The sequence below is a fragment of the Grus americana genome, chromosome 20 (assembly GCF_028858705.1).
Source record: "Grus americana isolate bGruAme1 chromosome 20, bGruAme1.mat, whole genome shotgun sequence".
Lineage (NCBI taxonomy): Eukaryota > Metazoa > Chordata > Aves > Gruiformes > Gruidae > Grus > Grus americana.
The window spans coordinates 12757519-12778543 of NC_072871.1; the positions used below are offsets into that span (position 1 = coordinate 12757519).

Consider the following 21025-nt stretch of genomic DNA (forward strand, 5'->3'; position numbering starts at 1 on the left):
AAGCTGCTGCAGTATACAGTTTTCAAATACCACACTATATTAATTTCATTATTCATTCCCCCCCCCCCCCCAAAAAAAAAAAAAAAAACCAAACCAACCCTCACATCTAGGCTTTGTTTGCTTTCCAGTAAAGGAAACTGCTGAAACTGTTTTCAGAGAGCAGGGGGGTGCCTGGCCAAGCGACCAGCACATCTCCTGTGCTCAGCTGTTAATAATCCAGAGGGCCCAACCCCAGCACCTTCCAGGTCTGCACTGCAGCTCCTCCTGCCATGGGCCAATCCTGCCGCAGGCTCCCTCCCCACCAGTTGTGCTCCAAGGAAGACAAGGCTTTCTCTTTTGTCTTTTTTTGTTCTTTCTGTAGTTTTGCTGCTCTCTGATCCAGCCTACAAAGAAGCATCAAGGTTTCTCCAAAAAGACTTACTCTGTCCCCTGCAAGATCATGCTGCTGCATCGGCTCCCACCCAGCACCCCCGGACCCTCCTGCCCAGTCGGGCTGGCAGAGCTGCACCACGCTCAGGGTTTTCCCAGTGCATGCCCTGAGCACGGGGGCTGGACCCTTACCTGGGGGGCACCCCCCAACAAGGTGCACCTCACATTGACATCTCTGTTCGCTGCATCTCCCTGGGTCCTGCCTGGAGCGAACAAAAAAACCCGTTACAAGCCTGTTATGCCCCTTTATGGTTGTAGTTAACCTTTGCAGCTTGAGAACCTTTTGCACAGTGCTGCCGGGCAGCGGGGAGACCTGGCACCATCACCCACAAAGCACAGAGGTGTGTGCCCACATAAAACACAAATAGTTTGGGAAGCTCCACCAGCACGTAGCAGTGACACAAACCCAAATGTTGCAGGGGAAGGGGAGGAATGAAACATGGGAGGTCACGGCTCAAGGAAAGGAATGCATGTGGATGGAGCCCGAGCAGAGGAGAGGACAGGTTCTGAGTGGGATTCCTTTCCAGAGTGGAAATTCTCCAGCCTCATCTGTTGATAGCAGGTTAAATTTAGATGTCCTAGTTTTTGAGGGAAGGAGGGAGGGGTGGAGAGGGGACACCAGCCAACTCACAGCTGTTTTGGGTGACACCCCAAAGAAGCCGAAAGCGGCCAGTCATTTATTGTCTGCACAGAGACATTTGAAAGCCTCCTGAGAAGGAGGAAAGGACATCAGCTGCTGAACCCAGCAGAGCCCAGGCAATGGCTGAGCCCCATTCTGGTGCTTCGGGTAACACCAACGTCCATCCTCTATTGCGGGGCATTTGTGAATGCTGAGGCTACAAATCAAACTTCACATTTCTAGAGGTTTTGTCACTTGACTTGGTGATTTTCTAACCTCGGTTTTAAGCAGACTGAGGGAACAGTTCCTCGTTTGAAGAAATGCCCTCTGGCCTCCATGGTCCCTGCTCAAAACTTTTTGCAGGGACTTCCCTCTGCTGATGCAAATCAAGTTTTGTTTCCTATTTCTTCTATCTCACATCTCGTTAAGCTGTTCACGTGCAGCAGCTGCAAACACTCATTTTTATTCCTTCAAGTTTTAAAGCAAAATATTTTTAGCAATGCGCTGAAGAGCCTTGAAGCACCTATTAAAAAAAATAAGTGTCATGTATTGCATGCACATAATTATAACAGAGCTCCTCAAACAATCTGCATCAAGATTTCCAAGGCTGCCTTTAGTAACATCTTTGTAAACTGGTCCCCACAAACCTACTGGGTACAGAGTCCCGGCCACAAGCCCAAATGCAGGAGAGCAGCACTGGAGAGTCAGGTCTGACCCAACCATAATTCATAACTTTGGGATTGCCCCACATTTCCCCCTCAAAACAGAATAATAGCTTATGTCATCTTTGATGCAGAAGCTGTTCTGACATCACTGAAGCACAGTGCATTTGAAATGCTGAATCTCCTGCAGAGCAGGACTGTGAAGCAGTTCTGCAAGGAGCACTGACCCAGGAGCGACTCCAGCACCCTGCTCCAAGAGAGGGTGGTGTAAGAGGGTGATCCGTCCCTTCCAGTGCTGGAATGGGATGCTGCAACAAGCCTGACCGCAGCCTGAGGCCAGAGCATCACCCACAGCTGCGTGTGGCCAGGAACAGTGCCACAGCACCAGGGCTGGGCAACAGCCCTGCTGTGTTGTTTGAGCAACGTGCTCGCTCTTAACACGCACCTTCATTGTTATCTCCTGTTGAGGGAATGGTATGAGTTCAGATACAGGCGCTGGCAGCACAATGCGTGCCCGTGTGTGATAAAGGCACGTATGGAGAAGTCCCAGACATGTTTGCAGAGAAGGAGCTTTGTGACCTACTAAAAGTTGCAGAAAAACGAGGTAGGGACAGTGTGAGACAGGGAACATGCTGCACGTAACCGCAGGGAGCTGAGACAGAAGGGCAGGGGCACACGCAGGTGTGCGGAGTTGACAAATGTGCCAACACATCCAAGCTCATCCCTTGGTGAGGAACAGTTGGTCTTTTCTCGATGGCTGCAGGACCATGGGGCCTCGCTGCTGCGAGATGGAGGAAGGACGGGGCTGGTTTTGCTGCTGACCGAGGGCTGCTCATCCCCGCCAAACTGCGGCCATCTCTTCCCAGCCCCTGGGGCTCAAAGCGACATTTATCTAGGAACAAAACTCCCTCACCACTACCAGACATGCTCATGCCAAAGCCTCATGCAGGATTATTTTTCCTTGTAAGCAATGCTGAAAGCAACACACAAGGGCGGGACAGATGAAAACTAAGAAGGGATAAATAAAATGTCACTTCATCCTCCAGGCCTGCAGCGACAGGGACACGTACGCAGGCTGACAGGGCGAAGAGACCAGTGCCAGCCAAGACTGTACCTCTGGTTCCTGGGCAAAGGGGTGGGAGAAGAGGTGGTGCCAGCACCTGCCCTCCCCTTTCCATAGCCTCTCGCTCACTGCTCTCAGCTGGAGCAAGGGTCTGAGATGTTCAGCAGCACTTTTCCAACTTCCACCATCTCACAGGGATCCTGCTCATCCCGGAGACTCACGACACACACACCATGGCAGCTCACTGTTGAGGCTGATAGGCCCACCCGGAGCAGGATGGTCACATCAGAAACACATCTGTTTTTTTTCCCCACGGAGCATCGCCAGGGTTTTGGTGGTCAGCGATATGTCAGCTCTGCCCCCAGCACTGCTCAGGCCAGGAGGGACACGTCGAGCCGAGGGATATAACCCAGTAGCACGGGATGAACTTCAGCCGTGCGATCCCTCCTCGGTTCGACAGCAGAGGGACACCGCCAATATTTATCCCCTGGTTGCCTCTCCGCACCCTGCCGCAGCAGTGCGGAAGGGCCAAAGGAGTTATGTCCCTCCCTCCCAGGAGACAAATCCGGATGGAGGGGTACGGCCGAGACCACTGGTACTCTGCAAGACACCGATGTTATGGAATACCAAGTATTATACAGTAAAAACCGTTAAAACAGGAGGTTAAATAATTCTTTTTGTGCCTCTCTGTGGTGAAGCTACATTTTGCCCTTTTTCCAGAAAAAGGCTCTTCTCTTTGTTGCTCTTTTAGCCTTCGAGGAAGCAGAAATGCCCAGTCTGGTCTCTCCATGGGTTTGGGGAGATCCTCTCTAAGCCTCCAGCTCCCCCCACCCACCAAGTCTCTACCATCTTTAGCGCTCTGCCATAGCAGAGCATCACCAGCACTCCACTTTCCACTGCCTCAAGGCCGTGGCGTAGTCTCAGGGGGGGTGTGGAAATTAATTATTCTTAATGAAAGAACCCACTTAAAGGCACAACCACATTAGCACAGACAAAATGACAAGCTCCTCAGAGTAGTCCTGGAAGGGCTGCCATTACCGATTTGAGGATAAATCAGCACAGACAACATGACTAACGAAATGAGGGCTCCAAGTTCAACTAGTCCTCAGCTTCTTTACCAGATCTGCCAAGCTGGGGGGCTTTCTGTGTGGGTAGGTTTATTCTTTGGTGGACACCTGTCCACAAAAACCTGGACAGAAGCCACAACATCACCGGCCACCTAACACAGATGACAGACTATAACGGCTTCTGGCAGCCACCAACCCAGCGCCACGCACACTTGCCAAGTCCTTGACTCATCTAATAAAAATGCAGATTTTTTTCAAAGTCGACTTTGCTACATTTTGTGCATATTCCTGTAGGCTTGTGGTCACGATCAGCCTCTCTACGCTGCACAGCTCCTCCAACAGCTACTATGGAAACCAGGAGCAGCACCCGTTTCTCAAGGGCAGATAGTTCAGGGGGTTGGGTTTTCAGCCATGATTTTGGAAGCGTTGCAAGAAAATGCAGGATCTGGAGTAATTCTTGTGGCCCTTCACTTGAGAGGGTAAAGGAGTTAAACAGGTACCAAGCAGCACAGCAGGGACAACCCCCAACTGCTCCCATCTTTCCAAAAAAGAAACTTTAAATGGCTCAGCACGCCAACATCACATGCCAAGCCAATCTTCTCCCTAGCAAGAGGTTTGTTAGCTATCTGGGGGAGCACAGCTGATACAGCCTTGCTAGGAGGTGTCGCATGCCACATCGAGGGGAGATTAATGCAAAGAATTTAAGGTCAATGGTTTGGGTCAGCTGCTATTTATAAAGAAAGAGGAAGGAAAGCAGAACAGCAGTATCACCTCTAGGCCTTAAGGAGCGTCGTATGGTCAAGAAGAACATACCGGGAAGGCACACTTCAACCTGTCTTCAGCTTTTTCTTCCATCTCCAAACCACCAAATTTCAGACAATTTTCTCCTCTGTTCTAGTGCTGTGGTCCCAGGATCGCTGCCACCCGCTCTCTTCCATTAGAGTGAAAGGGGTTATAAACAAAACCTTGACAACAGTGCTGTCTCTGATACGAGATGCAGCGTGCCAGGGTTCAGAAATCCAGGGCATGTGTAAAACTTTACAGCTTACAGCCTCGTGAATCCTCTCCATATCTAAAAGTAAGCCCTCCTTGTACATTATATTCCCCATATTTCAGTGGTCTTCCTTCTTAAAGGCAGCCTGCCTAACATCATTCCCAGGTGCAGAGACAGGAAGGACACTTTCCACAGCTAGGACCGGAGTTTAGTTGAACGCTAACGTATAAAGTTGACTTGAAAAAAAGTGATTTCTTCAGGAACTGTTGATAGACGCAAGGATTTAGTTTATAACACTGGACCTGAAAACAAGCAGTTGTCAACTATTTACAATTCCAAAGTGACCACATGCCCACCAAACCAGAAAATTACACTTGTCATCATATTGTGTGGTATTAAAAAAAAAAGGGAAACATTAGAATGTTTCTGCTGAAAACAGGAAAAGCAGAAGTACCCAAAAATGTCCAAATAGGACCAAAAAGATAAAACCATCCAATCTGCATGTATTCAGCTAATACACAAGCTGTTATTTCAAATGCACTTTTCACAGAGCAACAAAAACCCATTACATCATTTAGAGGTTTCATGGAGGTCAGATGCATCAAATAGAAAAAGTGTTTGTCCAGAATGCTTTCAGGGCATTCTTTAAAACATTTGCTCAGTATGTTCAAGTATAAACATATGAGAGTTTCACAAATGTTATTGACCAAAGCAAAGAGCTAAAGGGAAAAAGTACAAATCTCATACATGTCAGAAAAAAAACGTAGCTGACAGTAGAATCCAACAGCCAAGGCCATAAGCTGCAAAATCACTAATGCCTCTGGATGGAGGTCACACTTTATAGAGAAAACTTCTGGCCCTTGAATTAACCTGAGTTCCATTTTCTGAGTTCTGTAAAATTTACAGAAAGGTAAAAATAGGAAAGCTTTTACTTCCCACCTCTTTGCTGAATGTTACTGCCATGGGAACACGTTCTGCACGCTGCCAGTTTCTTCTCAGATAATTTCCTATTTCTCCACTAAGCCTCTGGCTCACACATGACTCAGTTTTAGCACTTCAGCGAGATAAAAACGTGCCCCATCCTATACTTAAAATTAGCAGGGCAAACTTCAGCCCCTTCTTAAGAGCCTAGGATAATCAGTCATTCTCTTCAATGAAAAATGTGCTGGTTTATATCAGGAACCAACTCAAGCTACTCCCTTGTCTAGGCAAGGGATGAACAACAGAAAGCGAAGTCCAGTCTGGGGCTATAGTAACCACAGCATACATCTATTTCTTCTAGATCCAGGGAGATAAACCCTTCCAACACAAATAACATCAAGGCAGATAAAATAGTTTAATATAGAGCGAGAACAAGTGTTGCATAAAAATAAGCAAAATCTTTTTCTTAAAAAAAAGTCTGAGAACTCATATTTAAAAGACAAGCTGTTTGGATATTGATCACGTAGGTGACTCATGAACACAGGAGCTACAGAACAGTTCTACAGGAGAGTTCAGGATGTTCTTAGCTTCTCCATCCACTAAATCCAGAGGAAGATCTGTAGAGAAAGAAAAAAAAACCCAAACAAATCACCCAACAGCAGTGAGTGCTAGAGTCTCCCTCAGGCAATATTAATTCAGCAGATCTCTCAAACAAGCTTCCAGTCTCCCTAGTATCAGAAGCTTATTACAAGAACACGTTGGTATTTCCAGCATCTTTTACCAGCATCAACACATGCTAACTAGATATAATTGTGCTTATTCTAGAGCCTACCATCTGCAGATACACATGCTTTCTCTACTTGACAGGGAAACGAAGTAAAATAAACTTGATAGAAGTGATCCAGCAAGCCAGTGGCAGAGTGAGTGACAGAGTTCACCTCAGCTCTGAGTCCCCTTCTCTAACTGTAAATTATCATCGCAATTCAACCAGAAAAGTACTGATTTATTTCATTCCTTGTTTCAACCTGATAAATGGAGTAGATACTAGATTCACATGCACAGCTTGAGCGCACACATCATGTGCCTGAGAGGTGGAGAAAGAGCATGATCTAACTGAAAATTGGCTCTTACATGAAAGATTAACCTCACTGGCAAGCACGCATTCAGAGCCTGGACTTTGAGCTCTATGCAGTGCCACTACAAAGGAAATCAGAACTAGTATGATACTGCTACTTTCAAAGCTTGCTCTTGTAAAGCATTCAACTCTTCTATTCTGATTCTATTTGCATTTTTAATGAAGAGTTAGACACAAAATGGTACTTACGTGTTAGATGATCCAAAACCAAACCCTGAAAGAAATGCAAGATTAGAAAAATAATTGTTAAAAGGTAAGATAAATGCATAAGATTTGTAGTAAATGTCCCCTCCCATACACAGACTGAAAAACATGTCTTTCCTGCCTTAGTCCAGGGAAAGAGCGATAGGCAAACAATGAAAGTCAAATCTCCATCTAGAAGAAAAGTGACTTGCCTCGGTTCCTAAGATGGCTTTGCTTTCACTGCTAATCAGCTAGGTCCGTTCGTTAGTAGCAACTGCGTATAATGTGCCTGGTTTATTCACCTCTCCACAAAAATAGAGAGGCTGCTTTCTGAAGATGGAGTTTGTGCTTAATGTAAGCCAATGGTGACAGGCAGACCACCAACGAACGGATCCTCTCTGAAGAGCTCAGTTCTCAGCCCTGTGTAAATTACTGCAGCTTTACTGAATTACATCAGATAAAGATTTGGCTATTGGTGTTCTAGCTCAATTTTGCAGTGCATGTTCTTTTGACACTAAGTACTTACAGATACCCATGCACATGGTACCAAAGAGATATTACTTCTCAGTACTTTTCCTTTGAGAAGAAGAACAACTCCACAAAAAGGGGTGAAAAGCAATAATAAAAGGGGTGAAAAGCAATCTGATGAGGCGTGCAGAAAAAGAGTGATTTATTGACATGCCACGCAGCAAATCTGTGATGGAATGACGAGCTAAAGTCTGACAAGACGCTACACCACACCCTGCAGCTCAGTTCTTGGGGACACAGTGCCTTCCCTACAGCAGGACCAGGACCAGGCAGATTTTTGACAGGGAGCTGTCAAATCCAAATTCCAGGGAAAACTGGAGACATGGGGCCTGTTAGGTTCATTATATTTTAGCTTCTCCTACCTCCTCCACCTGTCCCAAAAGCTGAGAAACCACTGCTTTGTGTGCCGAAACCGGTACCCTGTTGTGACAGCGATCCAAACGTTGGGGTATTTTGATTTGCTAGCGTGCCAAACGATGCTGTATTGTTGCTGGTACCACCAAACCTGCAGTTTAAAGAGAAAATTTGTGTTTGCAAGCATCTTTGCACTTACACTGGAAGTTTGTCCCCATATCCACAATGGTAACAGTGCACTCCTTAAACAAGGATACATTAAAAGAGCAAGACCACCTGACATGAATAATTATAATTGTTCAATCTGGAAATAGATTTTCTGGTTTGGGAAAGACCATTGTACACACAAACATCTGTTCAGATCCCATTCTTACTGCACACCAGGCAGAAAGGCAAACATGTTCATGCTTACACTGGGTACGTTTTCAAGTGCTTCAAAATACTAACTCCAGCCATCAAACGGAATATATTAATTCGCCCCTGTGTGTAGTTTTCACCCTTTAAGCTCAAAAGTACAGCATCATTTCGTTTCACAAACAGGGCAGCAAACACAAAATTGGTATGAGCTGCTCATGGCCAGAGCACAAAGCAGAGCCCAGATACAGAACCAAGACTCCCAACTTTCAGACGGTACCTTACCCACTGCTCATGCAAGCCGCCTGCAGATTCCTCAATTCCTTTCTCTCCCCAGCCCATTTTGAACCACACGCAGTTCCAGTGCTTTCCTGAAGATCTGCACCTACCTGGCACTTCCCACCACCTTTGGATTATTACCCTAATTGCTTTTGGGGACTGAAATAAAAACCACTTTGTATATGGAACTTGGTCTCCTTTCTCCACCCACTCCGTCCAACCAGGCATTGCAGTCATCAGCATGACACACTAATGAGACCACGATATGCATTATGGTTCTCTGCCTCCCCCATACACTTCTTTCAATTCTGAACGTAAGAGGTGCACTCAAAAAATGAGTGTTTCTCTAAAACTGGGCAAAATGCAGACACAAAATTTTCAAATTACATGTTCTGCAAGTGCACAATGCTACTGGTTCTAACCCAGTGCCAGCCCTTCCCTGAGATGGCCAAGTCAAATGGTGTGGCAGCTTTTCACACTAGCTTTTGTCATTTCTAAGTTAAAATATGAACTGACAGCACATTAACCCACTTCTCCATCCATCCATATCTAGTAGACTTTAAAAAACCAAACAAACAAAACAAAAACCCCATCACATCTAAACATATCTCTCCAGATAAAAGACAACCCTTGTAGCAGTGTGACAAACAATTCACCTGGTAAAGGACATCACCTCTCCTATCCCAGACACCGTCAACCACACACGCTACTTCCATATACAGCATTAGATACAATGGGCAGTTCAGTGACTCTGCATCCTTGGCTCTGCTAACCATCCCCTGTGCCTCTGGTGTGGCTCTTGACCCATGTACCTCGCAGACAACTTCAGCTCAGAATAACAAACGTGGTTTTCCCAGCAAGGGCAGAACAGGTTTTATAGCTCTTTTTTTTTAAAAGCAGCAAGATGGGGTGATGCATTTGAGAAGAAGAGGTTTTTACAGAGCTCCATCTCCTCAGGACTATGCCACTAAACACACAAATCATGTCTGCCCGGTGAAAGGAAGTGGAGGTGAAAACAGTGACAAGGAAACTTGTGGTTCAAACTGCTTCTTTCAGTTGCAACTAGAAGAACATGCCTGTTGAAAAACGCTAAGCATAGGAGGAGTAAAGAAACAGCTTAAGCTATGGACAATTATTATTATTTTTTTTAACGTATAAAAGACACGAGATACAGTCATTGCCTGGTAACAATTTAGTCAAACCTATCTTGCCCAGATTTTCAGGTCTTTTGTAAAGCTCCTATACAAAACAGAATTGAGATGCAGTTGAGGTTAGTTTATGAAAGCAAAACATTATTTGCTCGCATTCTGAATTGCAGACTTTGAAGAAGTATAGTGGTTTCTATTTTTGATACTTAAGTCATTTATCAAATGATGCAGATTTTTCAGAATTGAAGCAGCAATGAATCACACGTATTTAAGTTAGAAGGGAACGCGGAACTAATACTGCATAACGTACTGGCAAGTAACTTCTCTAAGATTGGGATTTTTAAAGTTTTACTTCAAGAGAAAGGCAGAAATGAAGTCCAGCACAGATGCTACATTATACTGCAGAATTAAACTATTGCTCAAAATTTTGTGGTGAGATTTGGAGTTTTGTAAAGCTGCCTGGGAATTTTGCACACTCTTTTAAAGTTTTTAAACTCAAAATCAAATTTCCTCAGGCAACTCTGAAAATATCAGACTGAGTCTGCACCTTTCCAATAGGGAAGAAATTCTCAAAACTTCCCACAAGTTAAGCCACTGAATTATCTTTCTTCGAGTCTGCAGAGTGCTTATGCAAGACTTCTGTTTGCATCACCACGCCGCTTGTTCAAAATCCCGTTTTACCTTTCAGCTTCCAACATTGTCACTGAGCACATCCAGTTTCAGTACAAAAATCCTGCAGCACAATGGCTTAAAGTTGGAACTGAACAAAATACCAGTTGTGTTGAAGATAAGTCGTCCCTACAAGCGCGTCCTTCTTGGCGGAGATTTAATTAAGCTGCCTCTATTTTTACCCTTTCCAAAGTGACTCTCCAGTTTGCTGCACCAGAGTTCAGGACATGGCAGAACCACCTAGCTGAAGCCTCCCACAGCTCAGAGGTGCCCTGGCAGATGGGTATCCACCTAACCTCATGGGGAACGAACAAGTTACACTTCTGGATGTTCTAACGTGCCTTACATAAAGGCAGTTCCTCCTGAAACTGAAGACAAACACTTGCGAAATATGTAAACACTAAGATTGGGAAGACATCCAGTTTGGTCTTTTCACTGGAAGTTTGTTTTGTTGTTTTGTGGGTTTTTTTTAATTGGATCTGTTTGGGGGTTGGAACTAGATGATCTCTGAGGTCCCTTCCAACCCAAACCATTCTATGATTCTATGATTCTGTTTGGTCTGAATATAATTGTAGGGCATGAAGGAGACTTGCTCGCTGGTAGTGCAATCTTGAAGAAGTGCCTTTACTGCCTATTGCAGAAGCTGCTTTGCAAGGTTTGAGATTCTGTATTTGCTGAAGAAAACAAGGAATAAAGTGCTGTCTACTCTGGTGCCAAGCACAGGCTTAAGGGGTAAAGAAACTGGTAAAAACAATCAGTGTGGGATAAACACAAATCGCTCTGGGAGCTCAGGCTGTTACAAGGGCTTCCTCCCACCCCCCCAAAAGTCAGAAAACAGACTGAATTCTCATTAGTATCTCTAGCCCAAATCTCACAAGTGGATAAGGTGGCTAGACAGAGTCAAAGATAGTGATATTTATTATTTTCTTTGCTAGGCATAGTTTGTAGGCCTAGATTTTAACTCATTAAGCGTGCACACAGAAAATACTCCTGCATTCCCTTAGACACTTGCGAGATGACTCACACTTCCTCCCCTGATCTCTAAAGCTAAAGATTCAACGTAGTAGTTTCAGCATTAAAATGAGATCATGCACTTTATTTCCTTTGGGCTTAAAGTCTTTGTTTTAGGCCTTTTTAAAAATTTTTTTTTTGTAAACAAACCAAGGACACTTTGAGCTTAGCAATCAATCACGTAATACATTCTTTACATTAATGCAGAGGTAACTAAACATAATAGTTCATCATGCAAGAATATTGCTTTCCCAAACCCTGGACCCTGGTTGGCTTACCCAAATCCTCCAGCGCTGGCTGCTGCTGTACCCTCGCCGAACACTTTGCCTCCCGTTGAGCCCAGAGGGCTTGAAAAGGTTGGGGCTGAACCGAATGCTGGCACCCCTCCGAACCCAGGGGATCCCCCGAAAGTAGGAGGGCTGCCAAACACTGGAGCAGCACCGAAGCCACCTGAGCAAAACAGAGGCAAAAAAAGGGACAAGAACATCACGTAAACAATACCGCAGAAAGAGAAAACAAAAAACTAGATTTCCAAGTAGACAATCTCCATAATGGGACTGTTCATCTTACCATACGGACACAGCATTTTTTTATAAAACTAACTGCCACAAAGCTTCCACACTGCAGTGTATTTCGTTACAGAAGGCATGGATCATCACCATTTAAACAAGTTACTACCCAAAGGAATTGCATATAACAATGCAGAATGAAAAGTCTCCTGTAAAGGTCAGCTTGACGAACATTAGCTGCTGTGGTTTGGTTGCCCTGGCTTCTAACCCAAAGCTCTGGGAGGACATGCAAGTGTCCCGAGGACAGAACTCGATGCATGCAAGTGCTTAAACAGGAAAACTCCCCAATGCAATGGGCAAGTCTCCTCCATTGCTTAAGATCAGAGAACAGATAGCAAACTTGTTTTTGAGGTACTCCAGTGATGCAAAAAGATTCAGGAGGTAGAATATTATCTAATCCCGGTTTAAGTGGTGGAAACTAAGATGCAATGATTAAATGCCAGGTCAGTGGAACTGCACGATTCCTGCAGGGAATCAAGAACTGAACTCTGCTCTTGGCAATTTCTGTTTCTGTTGTCGTGGCCTTCTGCAGCTCTGAATGGACTTCCACCCAGAGTATTTTATTCTATGTTCATCTGCTAATATTATTGGCCTGTTTCTAATTGACACTGTGGAACGTGAAGGACACCTGCTCTTTTGTTTGACTAGGGCTGAGGACTGGGATACCACCACGCATTTTAATACCCTGGGTGAAATTCCAGTCCGTGTCAAGGTAATGGATACTGTTTGGCTGTAAACACAAAAGGTCTGGAAAAAATAAATGCTAGGCCTGAATTATTTAAACACAGATCAGACATCTTGTTACCTCTACCTCTAGGAAGTTAGAGTATTTATCAGAGGGGTCGAAGCTAAGTTCTGCATGCACTCTCTTTTGCATTGCATATTAACAAAATATGGGAGAAAGGAAAAGTGAAACACGCAAGTAGTGAAACCAGGAGAAAGGGGGATTCAAAGCAAGTAAACCCTTCTGCCACACTGGGAGAAGACGATGCACCATTCATTTCAACATATAGCAAATATAACCAGAGGAAGGAAGGATCTGAGGGGCTCTGTGTGAGTGGATTTGCCTTCTGCAGAAACCTCTTGAAAATCCTATCTCAAGAAGAATTTTGAGAGCAAAATAATCAAAAGCAAGGAAATAATCATTGGGTGAATTGAAGAACTTCCTTCAGCAATGCCCTTCTCCTCCTCTAGCAAAAATAACAGATGGGAGGTATGCCTAAGATAAGAAACTCAGTCCACTATCAAGCAGAATGCAATACTCAAGAGAGACCTTACGAATGGCTGCTAGATCCGATAACATCATCGTTATACTCTCAGCTACTTCACTAACGTGAGAGCACAGCTACTGTCAAAGCAGAGGGTGCTTCCTTTCAAAGCACTGCTGCTCCAAAGGGAGTTCTTGAGCACCATTGTCTCAAGACAACTTAAAGGATGACCAAGCCTCCCCTTCTTTCCCCAAGGATGATAGTTCAGTAGACACACCTGGAGCAGAACACCTATCTTCATCAACGTTCACTGTAAGAACAGTCTGAGGATAAAGGAGAAAAGCGTTGCTCTGTCTGACCCTTTGGGCCTCCATTTTTGCCTGGTAATTAACAAAATTAACCTTTTGCCATTCAGTTCTAATGAACATATCACAGTCACCACTATTTTTGTGACTCAGTCTCTGGGCAGATGATGGTAAAAAGAAAAGAGGTTTTGTGAGATTTCCAATATTTGATTCAATTAACTCAGAGACAACTGAACTACAGAAGAAAGTGATGACGACAAGTCAGAGTGATTTCAAAAGAGAAGGACCTGAAGCATGGCCGATATGAATTTTATGAGAAATCTTTCCCATTGTAGACACCTGTGCATTCACTCACATGAAGAACTGGGGACAAAAAGGGTTACAAAACCCAGAGTGAAGTTTGGAAGATAATATTCCAAGGAAGCATCTAAAGCAGGAAAAATTTATTCAGTTCCATATTCTGTTCTCTTCATTGTATGGTACCTAAGACCAGAAGTAATTCAGACAGCTCTCTGCTCTTAAACTGCAATGGAAATTTCTGGAATGAACACCTGAAAATGTAGTTTACTGGATGCTTTTCTGCACAAGAGATTGTAAATCTCTGCCTTGAATCCACCAGCTAAATTCCCATTTGCTAAGCCATTAGTTATTTTTTATTTATTGCTCAAAGATCATTCCTGCACATGCACTGAGTCCAGGCTGTAGATCTCTAAATGGTAGAACACTCTACTAAATATCTCACAGGTAAGTGTGGGTGTTCATAGTGGGTGGGTTAACAAAGTACCTGCTTTGGTTGGACTGGAGAACCCAAAGCCTTGAGATGCCACGCTTCCACCACCAGAGCTGAAAGTGCCTGTAGGCTTCTGCTCTCCAAAAGATGAGCTGCCAAATCCAAAGGTCTTTGCTCCGCTGTTTCCAAATAAGCTAGAAGAATCTGGGGAGATGAAGAACACTCATGAAGCTCATAACAGACAATATTCTATATTACACTTCATTAACTGGATCAGGAGAAAGGGAAACCTTTTTACTTCCCCAAACCCCAAGTACAAAATGACACACCAAAACCAGCACTCTGCAGAGAGAAGCTGCGTTTTCCCATATTCCTACAGGGCTCTGTAGTTCCATGAAGCCATTTCAGATCAGATGGACCACTAACAACCCTTTATTGTTGTAATCTACCAAATCACAGTGATGGATGATTTGTTTAGTTGCATCCTGTGCTGCAGTTGCTAACAGAGAATCCCTCAAGTGAGAAATCACAGCAGCTAGAATCGGTCTCTCTTGACGACACAAATATCGGTCCTCAACAAAGTGAAGATTCTCAGCTATTCTGGCAATAGCCAGTACTTCTTAATATGACTATCTGACAGGACCTTAAAGTAGGAGCCAAACTTTTGCAGCCTTACTGAGAAATGACTCAAGTTCTAATCTTTCACAAGGCTACGCAGATTTTTAGCATCTAGTGGCAAGACACAGAATAACCAAAGCTTTCCTCTGGTGAACCATCTGTTTTATTTCATCACAAAACCCAGCAAATGCAATAAAGGAGATCTAAATTAGCAAGGTTAAAGAACTAACTTCAACTATTAATCCCAACGGATCACTGAAGATGGAATAAAAGGAATTGATTTGCTCTCCCAAAACTTGAAGTGCTATTTCTAGCCACTTGCAGCTCATTTGATGCTTTTCTTTGCTCCTTCTTTCATGTCTTAGCCACCGTTTCCCCTTCTTTGTGCTTTCTACCTGCTGGACCCCACCCCTTCTGCTTTCCCTTTCTGCCAAACCCAAGTCAAAAGTAATGAAATAATGAAGCTGGGCAGTCATTAAATAAAAGACACAGGTAAGAAATTGTTATGAATAGCTTTTTTGACATACAAATGTATGTAACAAGCGCACCTCTGCAATAGCTGCACATGAAAGGCACGAGACAGCCTGCTAGTATTTCAAACTAATTGCTACAGCAGACAATAGCATGCGTGTATCACAGCTCAAATTTTAGAGTACTACCAAGACCTGTTAGCCCAGAATACTCAAGACTAATGTGTTTTTAACTTGATGCTGGCAATAAAAAAAAAAAAAAATCTTTACGCTAATAGACAGCAATTGATTCTTGCATTTACTGTTCATCCTTTATAGCTTCTAGAAAAAAATTCTAATAGTCCCTTAAAGTGCCTGGTGCAAAGGAACCTGGGGGTAGCTTTAATGTTTTCTTACCTACTTTTTTATGCCTCCTTTTGTTAGGTTGGTTGGCTGGGCAAAAAGCAACACATGGGAGGGTTGGTTTGGCACCTCACATGCAGATTGATTTAGCTAAAACACACATGCGGACTGATGCCTTTTAGCTGACTATTGGAGCAAAAGAAAGGACAAGTGCTGAGTCCTTCCTCCCAAAGAGGACTTTAACACAATTTCTCCCATCTACCCAGCTTTCATGATGCTTGTAAGAGTTTATCTGAGAGAGAACCACCCTGTCTATCAAATCTGGATAAAAAAAATAATAAAAGAAACTCAATAATTCTGCTTCCTTACCAAACCAGACTACATCCCCAAACCAACCACTAAAAATATTTTTCTTTACTACATCCATGAGACTGAAAAAATTCACATCTCCTCCTAGACATGAAAAATGACTGAGAGCTTATCAATATATTACAGCAAATTTTGATAAAATATCTTACATGTGCTGCACAGACAGCCATTTTTAGGACAGAGATGAAGAAACCGCTATCCACCATGCACTTGTTAACTTGGTTTCACTCGAGCACGGGATTCTTAATATTTACAGTGTTGGGGCAGATGAGAAATAATTAAAGCTTTCTAACTTTCAACCAAGTCAGAAGCAGAAATTCAGTGGCAAGAATTTATTCAATTTTAAAGAAGCATTTGGCCAAGAATTCCCTGCAGAATACAGATATTCTTCACACTTCTTGCATCCCATTGTTTAACAGCTTCCATACTTGTTTTCCATAAAGGTAAAAGAAAAATTCCAGATTACACATCATGCATACTCTGTTACCCCTACAAGCCTTTCATGTTAACACAGAATTTACTCAAAGACAACTAATGGCAGAAAAGCAGATGGGATCGCAAAAGCAGATGGAAATCACAGCACATTTTGTATTCTCGTTTTGTTCACTTACTCTGGGAAGCTGCAGATCCAAATGCTCCACTGGAGGAACTGAAAGGATTCTTATTGGCTGCATCCTGACTTGGCTTTCCTCCCAAACCACTGAAGAAGCCTCCACTTCTCCCACCACTTCCAGCTCCAAACAAGCCTCCACTGGAAGAAGATGGCTGCTAGAAGACAAAAAGGACAGAAAAGGGATTTAAGAGAAGTCAAAGTAACACACTGCCCCAAGGCTGATTTTTCTGTCCGGCCTATGCCTTGAATTTACAAAAAGGCTGGTGAACCAGCAAGTAATTACCTTCCAACATGTAATGCAATGAAATCTTACTTAAGACTCTCTTAAACTTTGGCTATGGTACAGAATAACGCCTTTGAAACTTGCCTTATACCTTCCACTTACCATGGAATAAAGGCAGGTTACTTACCACATCTCTATCTTATCTTGCATATGATAAAACATTTGTCTCTCCATACCCCTTTGAAAACATTCACGCAGCTGCTGCTGCTTTGATGCCCACTAAAATAGCAAGTATCTTTGGTACAGACTGGGACACTTTTTACTGAGCATATCAAGTTGGGTTTGGTTTGGTTTTTAATACACCAGAAATAGGCAGAGAACCCTGAACAAGTCCACTGTACATAACAGTCCCTTGTTTCTGCAAAAAACAATAAATACTTGCCTGGCCAAAGACAGTGCCTCCAGTATTAGCTGCTTGCCCAAACACAGAACCTGTGTTGCTAGAACCAAAACCTGCCAAGAAAAGAAAGGAAAATAAACCACCAAAATTATTATTAGGGTATAAGACAATTCAGGGAGATGATACTAGTGCAGAACAGTGAAAGGACGGTTCTCCCATGCCAAAAAACAGGGACATAGATGATGTTACCCACTGTATCTAGGTTGGACAAATTTAAATTATGTGCCAACACACAAATGATAAATTCCATAGAAAGTCTATTTGAAAGTCATTCTCCTTTTCTTTTCAGCCAACTTAAAAACAAACAGAAAATAAACAGCTTTTTCACTTGTGGGATTGTTGCTAACAATATAAGAGAATTGGATCTATTACCATTGCTATAATAAAGCTGCAAGTCATGAACAAGCACAGTAGCATTCTGATTTCCCTTGTGTAGGGAGGATCTGAGCTTTTTTTACCTAAAGAGTCCTGTTATAGATAATGAAATGTTTTGATTAAAAAAAAAAGAACTCCACATCCATTTCTCAGTTCACTTAAATGTGCATTTTGTAGTAAAACTTGCATTTCTATAATTAGGAACACCTTTCCGAAGCAGAGTTCACTTCCCGCAATTTAACTATTCTCTGTTACTGTAGTTAAAATAAGCAAGCAGTTTGCCTACAGTGCCATCATTTTTAATTAAATGAGCCTAATTAGTTTTTCTTCCTTGAAAATACATGTTCTCTATTATTACTATGTACTTTTGACTTTTCCCTGGGAACTCTATGAAGGTTGTACAGACAAAGCTTTGGAAAAAACCCAACAATATATTGTAGCAACGTGGAGAACAAAAGGAGACTGATAGAGAAGGTTTGGTCTATACAAGTATTCGGTTTAACTGTGTAGACAGTTAGCTGATGGCTGTGTTACCGCTATATTTAATTTTGAGGTGTTTCCAAATGCAAAAGGAGATTTAACAGATTAGTTCCTTGCTAACCCATCACTTTGAGGGCTTAACAGATTTTTTTGCCATCCCGGATCATGATACAGTACTGTACCTGGCTATACATCCACTGTTGCTCATACTCAATGCAGCCCACTGAAGGAAGTGCTGCATCTGTAGCCGTTGCCTTGATGATGGCCTCAGAGCTGCCTTGCCACTTCAGCGTAACAATTTACAACAACATACTAGTTTAAGATCTTTTACACTATGCTGAATTCAACCCACTTATTGTGCAACAGGCAGGACAATACATAATTCAAAATTAAGTCACGGTAGACTTGTAAGTATAAAGTGAATGGAAGACTGGATTGAAAAGGCTACATTCAGAGGCCTACTGATGAATAGTGAAGCACAGCAAAAGCTTCTTTAGTCTCTAACATTGGCCTCCCCCTTACACGCACTGCAGCTCCTTACTAATTGGAAAAAAACCCCCAAAACTGTCAAGTGCCATGGGGGGGGTGGGGGGTGCAGAGGGGAAGGGCATTAAAAACCATCCTGCTTTCCCCCAGTGATATACCACGCTCTGTACTTCAGCCAGACAGCACCGCTGGGATATTGTGTCTCCCTGCAGTTTGTTCTTACCCGAAGCTTGGCAGAAGCTGAACCCAGCAGATGACGTTGTAGTAGTAACGGTGGCAGCGCTACCAAAGACGGATCCCCCTTGCCCAAAGCTGGTGTTCTGCCCAAACACTGGAGGGCTGCTTTGTCCAAACAACCCACCTCCAGTGCTGGCAGATGGCTGTCCAAAGGAAAAGGAGCTGGCGCTGTTGGTGCTAGCTGGTGGTCCAAAAACATTGCCGCTGCTCGAGGCTGCTGTGGAAGCCGCTGGCTGGCCAAAGGCTGGCATTGTCCCAAATCCAGACTGGCTAAAGGTAAAACCACCTGAAGAACTGCTCGCTGGTTGCCCAAAAGTTGGTGCTTGTCCAAAGGTTGGCTGACCAAAGCCCCCGGTAGTGGTGGTGCCAAAAGCAGAAGTACCAAAACCTGAGCTGGCAGCCTGTGTGGTAGCAGTGGCAGTGGACAAGGTACTGCTAGCTAGTTGTCCAAACGGAGAGGATGCAGTGGTACTTGCTGGTAGTTGTCCAAAAACAGGTGGTGTGGAAGGAGTGGCAGTTGTATCGCCAGTAGGCTGGCTAAATGCTGAGCCAGAAGAGCTGGAACTTGGAGGCTGGGAGAACACCGAGGAGCCTGCAGATGTGGGGGCAAACACAGAGGCACCAACAGCTGGGCTCTGAACACACGTAGTAACGTCAGAGGTAGCAGCCGACACACTTGTTGTTTCTGCAGAAGAAGCAATGTTTGTTGTAGAGGTGGTCGCTGAGATGCTCTGTTCTGGCGGGGCAGATGCAGAGATGGCGGGAGGTACCGGTGCCTTCAAATCACTTGTGGAGGCAGGAGTAGCAACAGCATCAGGGGGTGGTGCTGTCGATGCGGTGCCAGAACCCGCAGAGACGGCATCCCCTGCTGTGGCCGGGGGTAAAGAGGGTTCTTTAACGGACTCCGAAAGCTGTATCTGTGGCTGTGGTGACTGTGTCACTGGAGGTGAAGATCCAGCTGCTGCAGCTTCATTTTCAGATTGCTTTTCTGACACAGATGGTAATTTGGCATCCCCTGCACCCTTATTAGAAGTTGCAGCAGGGACAGTAGTTTGTGATGAATTCAAGAAACTTCCAAACGAGAGGGACATTGAGGCAGAGAGAGTAGAAGGAGTAGAGGTGGATGTGCTCATACTGTTTGCTTGCTGAATACCAAATGAAAAAGTGGGTTTGCTGCCACTAGAGCCTCCAAGATTAAATACCCCAGAAGACCCTGTGTTGGCTATCTGGACATTGCCAAAGAGATTGCCTGTGGCAGTAGTGCCGATGGATGGGGATGCCGTGCCAGCCGATGTGACTGACGTTGAAGCAGCTTCTCCAGCTTTTCCTAATGACAGGGAAGCACCAAAAGTAAATCCAGAAGGTACTGTAGATGGTTTAGTTGACTGTGATCCTGCAACACTGGTAGACGGTGCTTTAGTGGTGGTCTTCGCATTATCATCTACTTGACCAACCCGTAGTCCTGAGAAGCTCCCAAGAGTTTCCCCAGCTAGATTGCTCTGAAACAAGTGATCTCCTGATTTAGATGGAGGGATGTCTAACTTGCTAGAGGCTGTGGAGGGAGCGGAAGATGTTGTTGCAGCAGGTTTGTTTGACTGGGTGCCATCTGCTGAGGAGCTATTTGCTACTAAGGCTCCTGGAGCACTTGCTGACTTGAGGGACCCAAAAGTAAAGGAGGTCTCAGGGGCTACTCCAAATTTGGGACCCCCAGCAAGTGAAAATGAATCAGGCTGGGTAGACTCTTTAGCAGGGGCTGTCAGTGAGAGAGATAGAAGTTACAAATTTATTTATGGTATGCAAAGCTCAGTTATCATTCATACAATAACAGCATGCTTTAGTGCTTCACAGATTGTTATGAGAGAGAGTGCTCTTGACTCAAAACTATAAAGCCTCAGCCCATCAGGTAACCACCAGTTCCATGTGCATTCAGGAGACATCTGAAGCCTTTATAGACAGGCTTGCAGTGACGGTGTTACTTTCATGGCATAGCCTCCACTTAACCATCCTTCTCTGAGTACAACAATTTCAGCCTTGGGCTCCTATCTCTTTTTCAACAGTTTGATAAAAACATAAAAGACCTGGTTGCTACAGACCATCTGCTGTTAACACCATTTTCACCCCTTC

General features: G+C 44.0%; 1 protein-coding gene across 3 annotated transcripts in view; it reads right to left on the bottom strand.

Annotated features, from left to right (window-relative positions):
• Positions 1-6151: 6151 nt before the first annotated feature.
• NUP214 (nucleoporin 214) overlaps positions 6152-21025 on the bottom strand; it is a 44610-nt gene continuing 29736 nt past the window's right edge. The window contains exons 29-36 of one of the 3 annotated variants that reach the window (XM_054848298.1): positions 18888-20654; positions 17306-17376; positions 16639-16792; positions 14283-14432; positions 11695-11866; positions 7964-8106; positions 7080-7104; positions 6152-6372 (exon numbers count right to left, since the gene is read on the bottom strand). In XM_054848298.1, coding sequence (XP_054704273.1) covers positions 6339-6372; positions 7080-7104; positions 7964-8106; positions 11695-11866; positions 14283-14432; positions 16639-16792; positions 17306-17376; positions 18888-20654 — 2516 coding nt within the window. In that variant the 3' untranslated portion in view covers positions 6152-6338. Of the gene's footprint in view, positions 6373-7079; positions 7105-7963; positions 8107-11694; positions 11867-14282; positions 14433-16638; positions 16796-17305; positions 17377-18887; positions 20655-21025 lie in introns of all 3 variants that reach the window. The other 2 variants (XM_054848297.1, XM_054848299.1) reach the window with 2 other exon arrangements.